The sequence below is a fragment of the Rhincodon typus genome, chromosome 9 (genome assembly GCF_021869965.1).
Source record: "Rhincodon typus isolate 14 chromosome 9, sRhiTyp1.1, whole genome shotgun sequence".
Lineage (NCBI taxonomy): Eukaryota > Metazoa > Chordata > Chondrichthyes > Orectolobiformes > Rhincodontidae > Rhincodon > Rhincodon typus.
The window spans coordinates 29,677,367-29,694,947 of NC_063340.1; the positions used below are offsets into that span (position 1 = coordinate 29,677,367).

The 17,581-nt window shown below is 45.2% G+C and overlaps 1 protein-coding gene across 1 annotated transcript in view; it reads left to right on the forward strand.

Moving 5' to 3' along the window:
- The window catches only part of serac1 (serine active site containing 1), a 119,191-nt gene extending 107,497 nt beyond the window's left edge, over positions 1-11,694 (forward strand). Inside the window, exon 10 of the mRNA XM_048600968.1 lies at positions 10,557-11,694. Coding sequence (XP_048456925.1) covers positions 10,557-10,693 — 137 coding nt within the window. The 3' untranslated portion in view covers positions 10,694-11,694. The remainder of the gene's footprint in view (positions 1-10,556) is intronic.
- The last annotated feature ends 5,887 nt before the right edge of the window (positions 11,695-17,581 follow it).

A 17,581-nucleotide genomic window follows, 5' to 3' on the forward strand; every position in this document is an offset into this window, starting at 1 on the left:
AATTATAAAGAAAGGCTGGATGGGCTGGGACATTTTTCACTGGAGCATAGGAGGTCACTGGACCCGAAACGTTAACTCTGTTTTCTCCTTCACAGATGCTGCCAGACCTGCTGAGCTTTTCCAGCAACTTTGTTTTTGTTCCTGATTTACAGCATCCGCAGTTCTTTTGGTTTTTAATGGTAGGTGTCTTTTCCCTAGAAGGGGAATTTCAAGACAAGGGGCATATTTTTAAATTTAAAGAGATTTTTAAAAGACATGAAGGGCAGTTTTTTTTTACACAGAGGATTATTCGCATTTAGAATGAACTTCCTGAGAAAGTGGTGGATACGGGCACAGTCAGAATGTTTAGTTGGCATTTAGAGAAGTACATGAATAGAAAACATTTGGAACGATATGGTCCAGGAGCAGACAAATGGGACTAGTTTAGTTTGGGATTATGTTTGGCATATGCTGGATGGACCAGAGGGCCTTTTTCTGTGCTGCGTGACTGTGACTATCTGAGAGACTGGCAGTGGGCGGCCAAGTGACTGAGAGACTGGAGTTTGGTGTGCAGATGTCTGAGCTGCTGGCAAAGGGGGAGAGAGTGCCTGAGCTCATAGAGAAGAGTGAACAAGTGTCTGAGAGACTGGGGTTGTGCAAGTGTCTGAGAGTCTGCTGCTGGGCCAACTTGTGTCTGAAACATTGGGAGTAGGCAAATGAGTGAGAGATTAGGGTTGGCGAACAACTTTTATAGCAAAAGAGTTTGACGAGCAAATGTCTGAGAGACTGGTAATGAATGAGTGAGTGTCAGAGTGACTGGGGTTGGGTGAGCAGACGTATCTGACAGACTGGCAGTGGGTGAGCGATTGCCTGAGACTTGCGCAATACCGCGTGGAGCTGGGGGAGCACAGCAGGCCAGGCGGTATCAGAGCAACAGGAAAGTTGACGTTTCAGGTTGGGACCCTTCTTCAGAAATAGGGACGGGAAAGGGAGCTGCGAAATAAATAGAGGAGGGGTGGGGCTCGGGAATGTAGCTGGGATGATGATAGATGAGTGCAGGTAGGGAGTGGTGGGGATTGGTCAGTGGGATGGGTGGAGCGGATAGGAGGGAGAGATGATGGACAGGTTGTGTCAGGTCAAGGAGGTGAGGATGAGAGGGAGGGTTGGACATGGGATGAGGTAGATTTGATGGGCAGATTTTAAAACTGGTAAATTCCATGTTTGGGCCATCAGACTGTAGGCGCTGAAGGCGGAATATGAGGTGTTGCTCCTCCAGTTTGCGGGGGGTGTTATTGTGACACTGGAGGAGGCCCAGGATGGACATGTCACCCAGGGAGATGGAGGGGTAGTTAAAATGGTTGGCAACCAGAAGTTGTTGCCATTTGTTGCTATAGAGCGCAGATGCACTACGAAACGGTGTCCGAGTCTACGCTTGGTCTCACCAGTGTAGAGGAGGCCACATCAAGAGCAGTGGATACAGTAGACCAAGTTGACGGATGTGCAAGTAAACCCCTGTCTGATATGGAAGGTTTGTTTTGGGCCTTGAATGGAGGTGAGGGGTTTCATAAACAAGCCTCTGAGAGGCTAGCACTGGGCAAGTGACTGTCTAAGCAAATGAGCAAAGATGACAATGTCAAATTGTCATTTTGACAAAATGTCAATGGGGGTGGTTGACCAACTGTCTGAGTGACTGAGGTTGGGCAACCAATGGTGCCTGACAGACTGGTAGTAAGCGAGCAATTGTCTGAATGATTGGATAAATGAGCTACTAAGATACTGGCAATAGGCAAGTGAGAGTCTAAGTGACTCGGGGTGGGCAGAGAGGACCGAGAGACTGGGGGTTTGACGAGTGATTGATTGAGAGACTAGGGGTGAGCAAGCAAATGTCGGAGCTACTGGTGAAGGGCAAATGAGCTTTGAACAACTGAGGATGAGCAAGTGAGTTGCAAAGAGACTGCGGGTGGACGAGCAAGAAAGACTGCAGTTTGAGTGAGCAAGTGTCTGAGCAACTGGAATTGATCAAGGGAATGTCTGATACACTGGCAGTTGGAGAGCAATTGTCTGAGCAACTGACAGTGGGGGAATGAGTGATTGAGATGCTGGGGTATGAGTGAATGCCTCAGCTTCTGGCATAGGCTGAGCGTCTGAGAGGTTGTGATTGGGCAAGTGAGTGACTGTCAAAATGTCAGTTGGTGAGACAGAGTCTAAGAAAAATTTAGTTGCTGGAAAAGCTCAGCAGGTCTGGCAGCATCTGTGAAGAAAAACTCGGAGTTAACGTTTTGGGTCTGGTGACCCTTCCTCAGAATGGTCACCGGACCTGAAACGTTAACTCTGATTTTTCTTCACAGATGTTGCCAGACCTGCTGAGCTTTTCCAGCAAGTTTGTTTTTGTTCCTGATTTACACTATCTGCAGTTCTTTCGGTTTCTAAGAAAAATTTGGTGGGCGGGCGAGTGCCTGAGAGACCGGGGGGACATGCATGTCAGAGAGACTTGGGAAGGGCAAGCAACTGTCTGAGCAACAGGCGTTGGATGAGCATGGGTAACTGACAGATTGGCAGTGGTAAGCAAATGCTGAGCGACTAGGAGTGTGCAAGGGAGTGTCTGAGTGATTTGCGGAGTGCAAACAAAAATGAGTGCCTGAGGTTTGGCGAGTATCAGACAGTCAGTGGTGAGCAAATGCCTGAACGACTGGGAGTGTCTGAGCGATTTGTGCTGTGCAAACAAATATGAGTGACTGAGGTATGGTGAGTAGCAGACAGACTGTCAGTCGGCAAGCGAGCATCTAAGCAACTGGGAGTGTGCAAGTGAATATCTGAGCGACTGGCAGAGTGCAAACAAGTGTCTGAGAGACTGGGGTTTGGCAAGTTAGTGTCTGACAGACTGTCGATGGGCAAGGGGCTGACTAGTGACTGGGGTTGGTGAATGAGTGACTGAGCAACTCAAGTTGACAAGTGAGTGTCTGACACACTGGCAATGGGCTAGTGACTTTCTGAGCAACTGGTAATGTGCAAGTATTTGAGCGACTAGACTTTGGTGAGTGAGTGACAGTCAGTGGGTGGGCAAGTGTCGAAGCAAATGTTGGTAGGCGAGCGAATGAGAGACAGGGGAGGGTGAGCGTGTGTGAGAGAGATTGGGACTGGGCAAGTGATTGAGCCTGATAGGGTTTGGGTGAACAACCACTGAAGCAACATGGGTTTCTGACACACTGTCTATGGGAGAGCGATTATCTGAGTGACTGACCATGTCAGGGCAAGTGACTTGGAGACAGGGTTTGGCTGAGCAAATAACTAAGAGACGGGCTAGGCAAATGAGTGAATGAGAGATTGGTGGGTCGAGCGACTTAGAGTTTGGGTTTGGTGAGTGAGTGTCGAAGCAAATGAGCAAGCGTCACTCAGTGTATGAGCAACTGGGTTTGGGCGAGCAAGGGTGTCTGACAGACTGGAGTTTGATGAGCGAGTGACTGAGAAACAAAAACAAAGTTGCTGGAAAAGCTCAGCAGGTCTGGCAGTATCTGTGAAGGAAAAAACAGAGTCAACATTTCGAGTCTGGTGACCCTTCCTCAGAACAGATGGTGGCTCGGAAAACATCAGTTTATATGCAGAAAATAGGGAGGTGGGTGGGGTAGGGAGTAAACGATAGGATAGAGCCCAAAGAGGGAGAAAGACAGTTGGACAGACAAAGGAATTGCTAACGATCAGGCTGGGAGGGTGAATAGTTGTTAATGGGGACTGTTAGTGACTAACAACAGGGGGTGTGTACTGGCAGGTTATGTGGTAACAAGACTTGGTGTGTGGGGTAGGGGGCTAGGACATGGGAGAGTTTAGGTCCTAAAATTATTGAACTCAATATTGAGTCCGGAGGGCTGTAGGGTCCCCAAGCTGAAAATGAGGTGTTGTTCCTCCAGCTTGCGTTGGGCTTCGCTGGAACACTGCAGCAAGCCAGAGACAGAGACGTTGGCCAGGGAGCAGGGTGGTGCATTAAAGTGACACCTTTAAGTCACCTAAAGAGTGACTGAGAAACTCGAGATGTGTGAGCGAGTGTCTGAGAAACTGGCAATGGGCGAGTGATTGTCAGAGACTGGTGTTGCATGACTGAGTGACTGAGACACTGAAGGTGTCCGACTGAGTGTCTGAAAGATTGTGGTTTGAGTGAGAGACCGTCTGAGTAACTGGCAGTGGGTGAATGAGATTCTGAGCAGCTGGGTTTGGGCATGTGAATGACTGAGGAATTGGGGCTGGGTGAATGAGTGATTGAGAATCGGAGTTTGTGAGCGAGTGACAGAGGGACTGACAATGGGCAAGTGTCTGAGAGACTGACAGTGGGCCAGCAAGTATCTGCGAGATTTGGAGTTGGGTGAGCAAAAGTGTCTGACAGACTTATGGAGCAATTGTCTGAGATTGGTGTTGAATTGGAGTGACTGAGACATTGGAATTGGAGTTGGTGATTGAGTGACTGACCGATTGTCGGTGGATGAGTGAGTTTCAAAGCAAATGTTGGTGCACAAGCTGAGATGCTGGCAGTGGGCAGGTAGGTGACAGTGACAGGGTTAGACAAGTGATCAACTGAGAGACTGGTGTTAGATGAACGAGAGACTGAGACAGTGGGGTTGCCGAGCGAGAGACTGAAGGTAGGCAAGCAAGTATCTGACAGACTGGTTGTGGCGAGTGAGTGTCTAAATGACTGGGGGTGGGTGGAGAGTGTTTGAGTAACATCGGTTGGGTGAGGGTAGGTGTTAGACAGACTGGCAGGGGCAAGCAATTGCCTGAAAGTCTGAGGATGGATGAGTGAGTGATTGAGAGATGGGAGAATGTGCAAGTGAATGATTGAGAGACTGTGGTCGGGTGACCTAATGTCTGACAGACTATAGCGGAACGAGCAAGAGACAGAATCTGTCTGTGAGCAAATGAGAGCCTGAGCAACTGTGAGTGGGCGAGGGAGTGACTGAGATCAAGTGACAGAGACTTAGACTGAACTGGACCAACTATATAAATACTACGGCTACAAAGAGTAGCCAAGGCAGGGAATGCTGCTGCAAGTGGCTCTCCTTCTGTCTCCCTGCTGCCTATCTACCATTTACAAGGCACAAGTCAGGATAGTGATGTAATACTGTCCACTTGCCTGGATGAATGCAGCTCAATCAACATCCAAGAAGCTCAGCACCACCCAAGTCAGAGCATCTTGCTTGATTGGCATTTCATCTAATACCTTCAACATACACTCCCTTAACTGACACAGTGGCAGCACTGTGTACAAACTAAAAGATCCACTTCAACAACTTTCTCAATCTCCTTTGACAGCACCTTCTGACCCCATGATCTCCACCACCTAGAAATAGAAGGGTGGCAGATGCATGGGAACACTACCCCCTGCAAGCCACACAACATCCTGATTTGGAACTTTTGCACTGTTCTTTTGCTATTTCTGGGTCAAAATCTTGGAACTCCCTTCTTAACAGCATTGTGGTTATACCTAAATTCCAAGGCCTGTAGTGGTTCAAGAAAGCAGCTCAAAATCGCCTTCTCAAGAGCAAATAGGAGAAGGGCAGTAAATGCTAGCCAGGTCAGTAATGCCGACATCTCATTAACGAACATAAATAAAGTTTAAAAAAAGGGAGAGGCAACAGAAATGACAAGTATAAGTCAATCAGCCTAACTTGGTGAAATTTTTAGAAACGTTAATTTCATAGAATCCCTACAATGTGGAAACAGGCCCTTCGGCCCAACAAGTCCACACCACCCCTCAGAGCATCCTACCCAGACCCATCCCTCATAACCCACCTAATCTACACATCCCTGAACACTATGGGCAATCTGGGACAAAAATTATGGCACTTGGAAAATATAGGTTAATCAATGAAAGACAGCGTAGAATTATTAAAGGCATATCATGTTTAATTAAGCCTTTGAGTTCCTGATAAAGCACATAGTGTGCTTGATATACGTATGAACTTTCAAAATTGAAGCACATGAGATTAAAGGGCCTGATGGCACGATCCATTGGTGTGGTGCAGGTGATCGACTAGAAAGGAACAGTGACAGATGTTAAGATTAGATACACATCAGTTAAGTTGATTGTGGCATGCTGCATTCCTTCCTTGCCCTTATTAGGTCACTGAATCTCTTGCCATCCTGAATCTCTTGCAATGTTGTATTCAGAGGTATGGTACCATTTAACTCTCAATGACTTACTCAACCAATTGCAGCCATACATGTTTGTTTTAAGGGGCAAACCTCCTTCTTCCACTTATAGAATCTGACTATGAGCTTTCTGAGCCTGTCCAGAGATGTACAGTACAGATGAAATCTGTTGCTGCCTTACTAGGTAATGTCTCCATTTCTGCAGTATCAAGCTCTGCCAACCTTGCTTTATCTCTGTTCATTGTATGGTATCTTTAAATACTTCAGTTGAAATATACTGTAGTGGGCCATCGGTTGGGAAACCCAGAAAAAAGATGCAGATGCATCAGCTGCATTACAAAGTCACTGATAAATATGCTGCTGAAATCTCCAGATCAAAGCATGTTACAAGGTTACCCCGCTTAGACCAAGTGAAATGTTAAAATTCCACCCAAAGTGTGCCATACTCAGTGGTTGTAGCTGTTACAATGTTGGGATGAACAATGTGAGAAATGTGATGTTGATGCAGCAGTGACCACAACCGTTCTTCTCAGAGGGACCTCCTCACATCTCCATCTGACCAGACTCTACTGACCTACTCACCCTTACATTAATAAAAATGTCACACGCTTAACTCTAATAGCCACCATCCACAAAAATGTTTCTACTCTTTTAAAACCAAAATATTCTTTCAAGTTAAACAGCACTGTCGAAAATAAAATTTGAGTTGCCTTGTCACTTCCCGATTTTTGATTGCCTCGATCAGTCGTCATCTGTCTTGTAAAGCATTGCATGACTAACAGGTGCAAGTGATAGTGATAAATTTATGATTGAGACACTGTTTTTTGCTGAAACCTGGGGAAGTCCAGTAGATTCAGATTTTGTATACCTGATGTCTCAGTTTAAGTGAAGCTTGCCTGAATTAGGCTGCCTTGACATCCCCAATAGCTGTATACATAGCTACTGGTGCCCTCATCGCAACACATGCTTCCTTCTTTCTTTGAAGAGTCAGAATGCTCAGTACGTTCCTATTACTGGAGCTTAAACCCTTACTACTGTACATTTTTATGGAACGTGCAGCAAACCATTATCGTTGACTGGTCAAGACTGATGTACCCGTATCTGCCTAGAGATCATAAACTACGTTAAGCATCCTAAGTTCTTGCTTATTTATTACATCTCTGGTTGCAGTGTTCCTCAACAACATTCTTTGGGTTCCTCACAGGTGCCATCACCAAGAGGGTAGCTGTTGTTTCCAGGAAGGCATCTGCTTATCTCTTCTCAGAGTAGCTTAATTGGCATGAATTGAAAGTGTCACGGCACAGATGGACAGAATGATCTTTTAGTCTTTGCAAATGATTTCAACATTGATTTCAAGGAAGCCAGTTCAGTTGATGAAGGTTGCAGGGTAATCTGGGGATGCTTTGATTGCCATGTATGTATAGTTAATTACTGCCTGTACCTGCAGGACCTTTTGAGCAGCAAAGCACTGCACATCAAGCAGATGTTCACCTGCACATCTGCCAATGTGGTATACTGCATCCGCTGTACCCGGTGTGGCTTCCTCTACATCGGGGAAACCAAGCGGAGGCTCGGGGACCGCTTTGCAGAACACCTACGCTCGGTTCGCAATAAACAACTGCACCTCCCAGTCGCGAACCATTTCAACTCCCCCTCCCATTCCTCAGATGACATGTCCATCCTGGGCCTCCTGCGGTGCCACAACGATGCCACCCGAAGGTTGCAGGAACAGCAACTCATATTCCGCTTGGGAACCCTGCAGCCCAATGGTATCAATGTGGATTTCACAAGTTTCAAAATCTCCCCTCCCCCCACCGCATCCCAAAACCAGTCCAGCTCGTCCCTGCCTCCCTAACCTGTTCTTCCTCCCACCTATCCCCTCCTCCCACCTCAAGCCGCACCTCCATCTCCTACCGACCAACCTCATCCCACCCCCTTGACCTGTCCGTCCTCCCTGGACTGACCTATCCCCTTCCTAACTCCCTACCTACACTCACCTTTACTGGCTCCATCCCCGCTTCTTTGACCTGTTTGTTTCCTCTCCACTTATCCTCTCCTCTATCCGTCTTCTATCCGCCTCCCACTCTCTCCCTATTTATTTCGGAACCCCCTTCCCCTCCCCCTTTTCTGATGAAGGGTCTAGGCCCGAAACGTCAGCCTCTCTGCTCCTATGATGCTGCTTGGCCTGCTGTGTTCATCCAGCCCTGCACCTTGTTGTCTCAAAGCACTGATTGTAACTGGATTCATCAGTTGAGAAGTCCATGTGTATGCCACGTCTGCAAATGTGGCTTGGTCCATGTGGAATGCACTTGATGGCTATAGCTTATGCAATTCTACGTATATCATCTGCTGATTCCTGCAAGGCGAAGAAGTTAAAAACTGTGGTACCGTTGACTGCATTGTCAATGTATTTGGCAATGTATATGGCTGGTTCCCTTGGCAAGAGGTCTTCACCAGGACATTGCCAATTTCAGTGACCACATGGGAAACTCTTATACTCCTAAGTACTAGTATGCAATGGTAGAAATGACTGGCAACATATTGGTAATTAGCCCGAAAACAAATCCTGTGAGCAACAGTTATGCAAGTTATTTCTGATCTCACTTATTTCCCTGGTGTGAGATTGCAATATTTAAAACCTTTCTGACTTGCCAATGACAGCCTCATCAATTTGCACTGTTTTCTCATTGTGTTTTTTCATGCAAGTTACAGGAAGCCTAGAAATCCATACATCTTCAGATATTCAGAATCCTGGATTAAAACTATATAAAAGCTTTTAGTTTTTTTTATATTTTAAAGACATAATAAAATAACTGATCATCATGTCCCATAGGTGTTTCCCACAAATGGCAGATTGCACTCTGATCAGGTTTAGCTCTTTTAACTTAAAACCCACTCACCTGTTCCTCTGAGAGCGGGAATGGTCATTTTGGTGGTAATTTCTAGAACATAATGCTAATTTGTGTTCTGGCACCGATAATAGTTGTGGTGCATCAGTGTTTTACTGATTGCAATAGCAAAATTCAGCTCATTCTGAGCACAAGAGAGGATTGCAGATAACATATGCATAAGAACAAGAAGCAGGAGTAGGCAATTCAGACTCTCGAGCCTGCTCCACCATTTGATGCGATCATGGTTGTTCCCATCTCGGCCTCAACTCCACTTTTCTGCACACTCCTCAATGACCCTCCAACCCATTCCTAATTAAAAATGTATCTCCTCCTCAAATTTACTCAATGTCCAAACATCCACCTCACTCTAGGTAGTGAATTCCACAGATTCATGACTCTTTGAGAAGTAATTTCTCTTCATCTCTGTTTTAAATATGCAGTCAGCATATCACATGAAACGCTTTGAATTTTGGCTCAGTGGTTAGCACTGCAGCCTCACAGTGCCAGGGACCCGGGTTCAATTCCACCCTCAGGCGACTGTCTGTGTGGAGTTTGCGCATTCTCCCCATGTCTGTGTGGGTTTCCTCCGGGTGCTCCAGTTTCCTCCCACAATCCAAAGATGTGCAGGCTAGGTGGATTGGCCATGCTAAATTTTCCGTAGTATTCAGGGACATGAAGATTAGATGGGTTATGGGGAATGGGTCTGGGTTGGATGCTCTGAGGGTCTTGTTGGGCCGAAGGGTCTGTTTCCACACTGTAGAGATTCTATGATGATTCTATGATTCACAACCTCAGAATGGTCCAAATTATGTTACAGCCAGTCGAATACTTTTGAAGTGTTCCCAGAGATCTAATTTGTTAGAGTTTATAAACCTTCTTTTCTTCCAAGCACACACTGATCTTTGAATGTAAAGGCATTTATTTTGTGCAAATCATTGATGAAACTCAATAGAATGAGTGGAATGAACAAAAATCAAGTACAATGAATGTAAGTTCCGAATAAACTGAACTTTTATAACTGAGTTGCTGTTTATTAGTTCCATTCAGTTGTAAATTATACAGTTAAGAAAATTAACAATGTTTGTTCCTGTTTATCATTATATTTTCAGTAACTTTAAATTCAGTTGGAAAAAAAGGTACTTAGTCTGTTGGAACCCCACAGTTAATGGGGTGTGAGTTCACACGGTTAATTCTTAACCTGAATCATAGACCTTGGAGACTTGTAAAACTGACATGAAGTGCTTATGCATTGGAAAAGGTGAAGAACGTTAGAAACAACCCTTCTAAAATACACATGTATGTAACCTCTTGGAACCCAGCCTTAGGATAGCATTGGGAGAAGGAAGCATTGGTGGCTATGCACCTTCCTGATCTAATTGACTCAGTATTGGGGTGTCTAGCTCATGTACCTACTGAAGCTAGTGATGTTGGCTTTGTTGAATATCATATTTGTCACCACAAATACCTTTTTATCTGTTCTATTAGTTTGATAGAATCTGCATAATTTTGTGTTGCATATTATTCATTGAGTTTTTAATCATTTTTCAGACTTGGGATTTGGGGATTTTATTCCCTTGAATGTTAATCATCTAAACATTTGCAAACCTGGAAGCAGAAATTCCTTCCTTTACCAATGGAGTCTGAAATTTATAAAAGATTCTCTGGAAAAAGAATTCAAAAGGTGAATCATTGTCTCACCAAACTGCCATTGTTTTGACTTTAATAAGCACTCCTACTTTACGCGGTGCTTTATTGCACTGATTTTCCCATCCAAACAAGATTTTGAAAAAAGCCAGGGTGAAGTACATTTTAAGATTCTTAAAAATGTCTGTATTTAATAACTGAGGCAATATGCCTTTATATGATTATCGTGGATTGATTAAAGACAGACTGGTTGTGCTTAAACATCTATTTTATGGAAAGGACAGTTTTAAATGATTGTTTAAATCGATATGTTTAACAAAACTAATGTTATTCATTAATAGCAGTTTGTAACCATTAAATCAATTTCACTTTGTTCTTTGATTTTATAAGAAAGGTAACCCTCCTGTTTTACAATAATCCCAAAACTGCATTAATGAAATTTGCACAATAAATGCCACTTACTATTTTTGTTGTGTCTAATAATGGGACCATGGTACATCACAATTATTCAATGAATGGCACAATGTTAACGTGCTGTGTATGTTGGGTTGTCATATCAAGACGAAACAAATGAAGGTCCGCTTTGTGACCAAACATCTGAACACAAGAAGTCATTGCAAATGTTTTTGTTCCCAGTGGATGATGCTCTCACAACACTGGTTTTCAAAAAAAAGTCGTTAAAGACATTCAAAGACTAGGGCACGTTTTTGAAGATTCTTTTAAGAGAGAAATGCAAAGTGAGATGAAACAGTAAAAAAATGTTATGCTTGTGGATTGTTATTATGTCATTTACTAAATTTATGTTATGATCTAGTTAGGGACTTCTTTAGCCTGCAAATAGTTATCAAGCAAACAAAACTCAAACTTCGAATGCCCCACTGACTGTTTACCATCCAGCAGCTCCTTTCCTTCAGAGACAGCAGCACAATAACTTGCACACAGGGTCCACAGAGCGGTCAAGCTCCAATCTCTTGGTTGCACTGAACTTCGACTCCTTATTGCCATATCTAATTGTCTAATAAAAAAACGGAGTGAAAACTGATTTTTGAACTGCTGTTCTGTGACTGAACTGTTTTGAGTAACATATAAAAATAGGAGTGGCATGGTTGGTCAGTGGTTAGCACTGCTGCCTCACAGCGCCAGGGACCCAGGTTCTATTCCACCCTCGGGTGACTGTGTGGAGTTTGCACAATCTCCCCATGTCTGCATGGGTTTCCTCCCACAGTCCAAAGATGTGCAGGTTAGGTGGATTGGCTGTGCTAAATTGCCTTTAGTGTTCAGGGATATGTAGATTTGGTGGGTTATAGGGGGAGGGGTCTAGGTGGGATGTCTGAGGGTCAGTGTGGACTTGTTGGGCCAAAGGGCCTGTTTCCACACTGTAGGGAATCTATGATAATCTATGAGGGGTTGGCACTGGGTCCTCAACTCTTTATAATTATACAAATGATTTGGATGAAGGGACTGAAGGAATGATCGCCAGATTTATTGACGTGACAAAGATAGGTAGGAAAGTAAGCTCTGAAGAGCCAACAAAGGGATCTAAAGAGGTTAACTGAGTAAGCAAAGATCTGGCAAGTTTAGTACAATGAACGTAAGAAGGTTCTGTTTCACTTGGAGAATTGGTGAGATCACATCTGGAATACCGTAGACAGTGCTAGTCACTGTACTTACAGAAGGATGTTAACTCATTGGTAGCATAATACCGGGAATGAGCAGATTGCCTTATGAGGAAAGGCTAGATGGATTAAGCCTGTATCCTCTGGAGTTTAGAAGAGTGTTAATTAACGTAGGTCAATTAATTATTAACTATTAATTATTTAAGAGACATAAACTAAACATATAAGATTTTAATGAAACTTGACCAGGTAGATATCGAAGGAATGTTTCCTCTTGTGGGAGATTCTAGAACTAGGTGTCCTAATTTAAAGAGAAGGGATGTCCATTTAAAACCAAGAAGAGAAATAGTTTTTACTTTCTGTGAAGGCTGAGAGTCTTTGAATTTCCTTCCTCTAAAGGCAGTTGATGTAAAATCTTCAAATATTTTTAAGACAGAGGTGGATAAATTCTTGATTACCGAGGGGATGAAAGATTTAGGATAAGCAGGACTAGATTTGAGATCAAAATCTGACCTTATTGATTGGCAGAGCAGGCTTGATAGACCTAATGGCCTACTCTTATTCCTTATTATTATGCTGGTACTCTGAGAGCACCCTTCCCTTAATTCCTGGTAGAATCAAAGTAATGGAATATCCTGACCTGAATGTTACAGTCTCTGACTAACAAATTCTCCATAGTTAACAAATTTAAACACAAAATTGAAATAACTCCTCAGAGGCCAGCATCCCAATACCAGTCACTCTTTATTTACAAATGCATAGCCAATGACTATAGTACTGCCTCTCACTGAGTCAGGTATTCAGGACCTAATAACCCTGACATTCGTCCTCCTTTGTCTGCCAGCTCTCCCTGATTGGGGCTGTTAATGTGATCCAATCAGGGAACTCGTATTTTATGACGTCAAGCTGGCTGACCATGTTCCAATCACTACATTCCTCTGACTTTGTGTCTGCAGACATGGCGTGGTCTGATTCCTTTGAGAACTTCCTGGGGCATTTTAACACCAGGTCAGGTTCCTCCAACTCGGAATCCAACATAGGAAGCCTGTAACAAATGGGAGCTTGCCTCTTGTGCCTGGAGTGCCTCGGCAGACTTCCACTCCCTTCTGGAGGCAGAAATATCAAGGTGGTACTTCTTTCATGTGTATCTCTGATTCAGAGGACTTGATAATGTTTGACAGAAAGGATGAATCAGTCGGTCCCTGAAGTATTTATGAAGGCTCCCAGGGGCAGACCAGATATTGTTTCCACTCAATCTGTGAATTTGCAGCTTTCAAATGCTCCACATCCTTATTCAGGACAGTCATACCTACCTGAATGAAATAACAGCACAGAGGCTGGTATCCCATCCCTAAGCCACCCTTTATTTACAGGTGCACCCTACACTGGCAGTCCCTGAAGTGAGGAGACTCTGAATTGGCTGTTTTATTTTTAACCTATCCCCCTCCCACAGCATCCATGTTGTGTGTATGTAAGTGCAGGGACTCAGTGAAGACACCATGTGTGAAAGACTTTATTCAGTCTTTACATCACCAGGAAAACACCCATGTGGCCAGGGAACCAGGAACAAGCAAAGCCTTAAGGGCAATGCGTGCGTAAAAAAAAAGTGAAGGGGGAGGGTAGGGATTAAATCAAAATAGAGTTGGAGGGGGAAATAAAACAGCCCAACCCCACTGCAGTGCCCACCTTTCTCAAAAGACATTGAGAGCATTGGTGGACACCATGTGCTCCATCTCCAAGGACACTCAAGCTCAAATGTAACGACTGAAGAGGGGAAGGTAGTCTGCAGAAGTGACCCCCTCCAATGTCCACTGCCTTGACCTCTTTATAGCTAGCTTGACCAAGCCCAGGAGCAGACCTATGAGGACCTTTCCACACTGGGTGCCCGATGATCAGGAATGTGGGGCTGAAGTGCAACCAAAAACAGAGCACAAGGTCCTTCAGGTACCTAAAAGGGGGAGTGCAAATGCCCACAACCAATGAACACGTGGCCCACAGACTGCACAGCACCACAAACCAAACAGTTAGACTGAGAATTCGTGAACCACTGCAATCTGTGGTTACAGGGGACTGCTGTGTGCAACACCCTCCACCCCAGATTCCTGAGGGAAAGAGTTATGACTCCATCATAGATAGCCTTCCACTGGGGATCTGCATCACCCGACGGTAAACGGGCACGCCAAGGAGTGTCTGGGCAGTGGATGAAAGAGAAAAGGTGGATGATGTGCAGCAGCAGTCTGTACAGAGCTGATTGGTTAACTTTCCTGAAGGAAGTGCAACATATATTTTGGAGGCGGTTCAGGTTATGGGACACAGGTGACCAGGGGAAATACGGGATCTGGGGTCAACATGAAATTCTGTCTGGGCAGAGGTATGTGCAGACAGGATTCCACCACACACTTGAGTATCCTCCAAATGGTGCATGATGTTGGGTCCAAGCACAGCCATTTTAAGGCACTGGATGGCATTGGTCATGAATCGGATGTCTACCACCACCCTATCTGCAAATTCCTGCAGTAGCATCCAGCCCAGGCGCCCGCCACCCAGCTCATCCCTGACTCTGGTGACACCGCAGCCATGGCCCTCCCACCAGCCACACAAACCTGCAATTACAGAGGTGCAGATTCCTGAGCAATGCTCTCTGATAATACCCGCTACTCCTGACGATGGATGGGCACAACGTGAGTGGACAATATCCCAGATAGTGATCCGGTCCTGGTAAAAGACAGGCAGCAGACTGAGGGCTACCTGCAAACCCTTGCAGCCAACGAACAGGAGCTGGGTGTCGTAATTGAGGTTATGCACCTGGTGGACAAATTACATTGCCAGGGTGCACCACCTAGGAGGCAGCTCGATGTTAGAATCACCACCTGGGTGCAGACACACACCAGCAACTGACCACCCTCCTCAAGAGGGAGACTCAGAACCTGTGCTGTGACCCTATGTAATTTTTTGTCCCAGAAGAAGAGAACTAGTGTTCTCTGTATGTTTGTGACAAAACCAGGAAGAAGGGAATCCCCAGTTTGTTTGTTAGCCAGGGCTCCCTGATTGGCCAAGGTTAACAACCCAATTAAGGATCTCAGTAAATTAGATCCAACTGGTTCCAATCATTATATTCTCTCTTTGTTTCTTTTTCTCCCTCCACCACCTCCCACCATCACCCCCACCCCCACCCCCATCTCAGGGATGTAGGCCTGGGCTTTCTCAGGTAGCTTCTCCTTCAATGTTTTTGCCTCAGGTCTGGTTTCTTTGATACGGGTGGTGTGTACCAGATCATAGTCTGTCCCTTGCATCCGGAGCATCTCGGTAGAGTTTCCTCCTCTTCTTCCAGCAGTAACAATATTAAGGCCTCATCCGTCTCAGACTCTGGAGGTTTCCTTGACACTAGATGGAGGGGGAGAATCCAAGGTTTCCAACAGGCCTTCTGGCTGTTATGAGGAACCAGGTATGTTTTCCTCCTGCCCCATCTGTGAGGCTGCAGCTTTCAGGTGATCCACATTTTGTTCAGGACTGCCTCACTCACCGGAAATTTGTATGTCACGGGACCTGACCTCGCCTCATAACCCTGGGTTCCAGCACTAAACATCATCCCTGTAGTAAACTGTCTCTCTTGCTTAGAGGAAGCACATGGCCAGCATTGGCAGGTTTCTGCTGCTGTTTCACATTTGCCCCTAGGTCTGGGAATATCATATTTAATCTGGTGCGGAGTCTTCTCCCCATCAATAACTCTGCTGGAGCCATCCCTGTAGTTGCGCAAGGGCTGGTCCTATTATCAAACAGGAACCGGGACAGATTGGTATCGAATGAAGCTGTAGGCTACTTCTTTAAGCCTGCCTTCAAAGTTTGGCCCACTCTTTCCGCCAGACGACTGAACAATGGATGGTCTGGAGTTGTCCAAACATGCCAAGTGCCATTTGACATTAGGAAATACTTGAATTCCCTGCTGGTAAATGACAATGAATTCTGGGAGTGCTTGTATTGCAAATGATGCTCGCAGCTTTTCAATTGTCATCCCTGAGTTTGCTGAATTAATTCTATGCACGTCCAACCACTTTGAATGGGCATCCACAATGACCAGGAACATTAAGTCCATGAAAGGGCCAGCATTGTCAACACATAACTGAATCCAAGGTTCACCAAGCCATTCCCACAAATGTAGGGGTGTCGCCAGGGGCAATTTTGTCCTTGTTGGCACTCTGGGCATTGCCGCACCAATGCAGCTATATTGGCATCCAATCCTGGCCACCAGTCATAACCTCTTGCCAACATCTTCATTTTGGAAACCCCTGGATGCCCCTGGTGAAGTTCAGCCAGTATCTAGCGGTAACCTTTGCTTGGGACAATCACTTTTGTTCCCCATAATTATATGCCATCCTGTATATGATCTGGCCTCACTGGGTCCAGAGACGTTTCAATCCTAGTTGTGATGGCCCTCCTGTTTCCCGCATTAACACCAGCTGTTTTAGTTTTGCTAGGACAGGATCTTTTTTGTGTCTACAGTCAGATATTATCAACAGTGACCAGAAGGGTGTCCAGAAAGTTCAAAACCAGAACGGACTGTTCCAGGGGAGGCACCACCAGTGGTGTATCTGCTAGTGGGAGGCTGCTCAAGGCCACTTGGCTTTCTAGACGGTGTTCCAATGTGCATGAGCTGAGAATAAGGGCCCACCGCTGAATTTGACCAGAATCTATGGGCAGCACCATATGTCTTCCTTAAGCAGCCCTGGCAGGGGTTTTTGGTCCATTACTAAGACAAATTCACATCTATAAGGGTATTGGTGGAACTTTCTCACACCAAAGATGACTGACAAACCTTCCTTCTCTATTTGGGCATATTTGCATTCGGCATCATCCAAAGTCCAGGAAGCATACTCTATTGGCTGTTCCTCTCTGTTGGGCCACCTGTGAGCCAACACTACCTCAATACCATGCTGTGAGGCATCGTGTGTTAGCATCGCCTCTCACTGTGGATAGTAGTGGGCCAACAAATTAGATGACGATAGCTGCTTTTTCACTTCCCTAAAGTCTATTTCTTGGCTACCCAATAGCAGGTGTAAGGGTGCCAAGATGGAGGCCAGCTTACCAATGAATTTCCTGTAACAATTCACCAACCCAAGGAAAGACCTAAGCTCTGGTACAGATGTGTGAACCTTTGATCACCCTCACGCTATCTTCCAATGGGTGTAACCCAGTTTTGTTGACACATGTAACCGAAATAGGTTATTTGGGGCACCTGGAACCCCACACACTTTTCCCTTCTAAGGCGTATGCCAACCTGGAAGAAATGTTTTGATCTTACCGATTATTGGCACA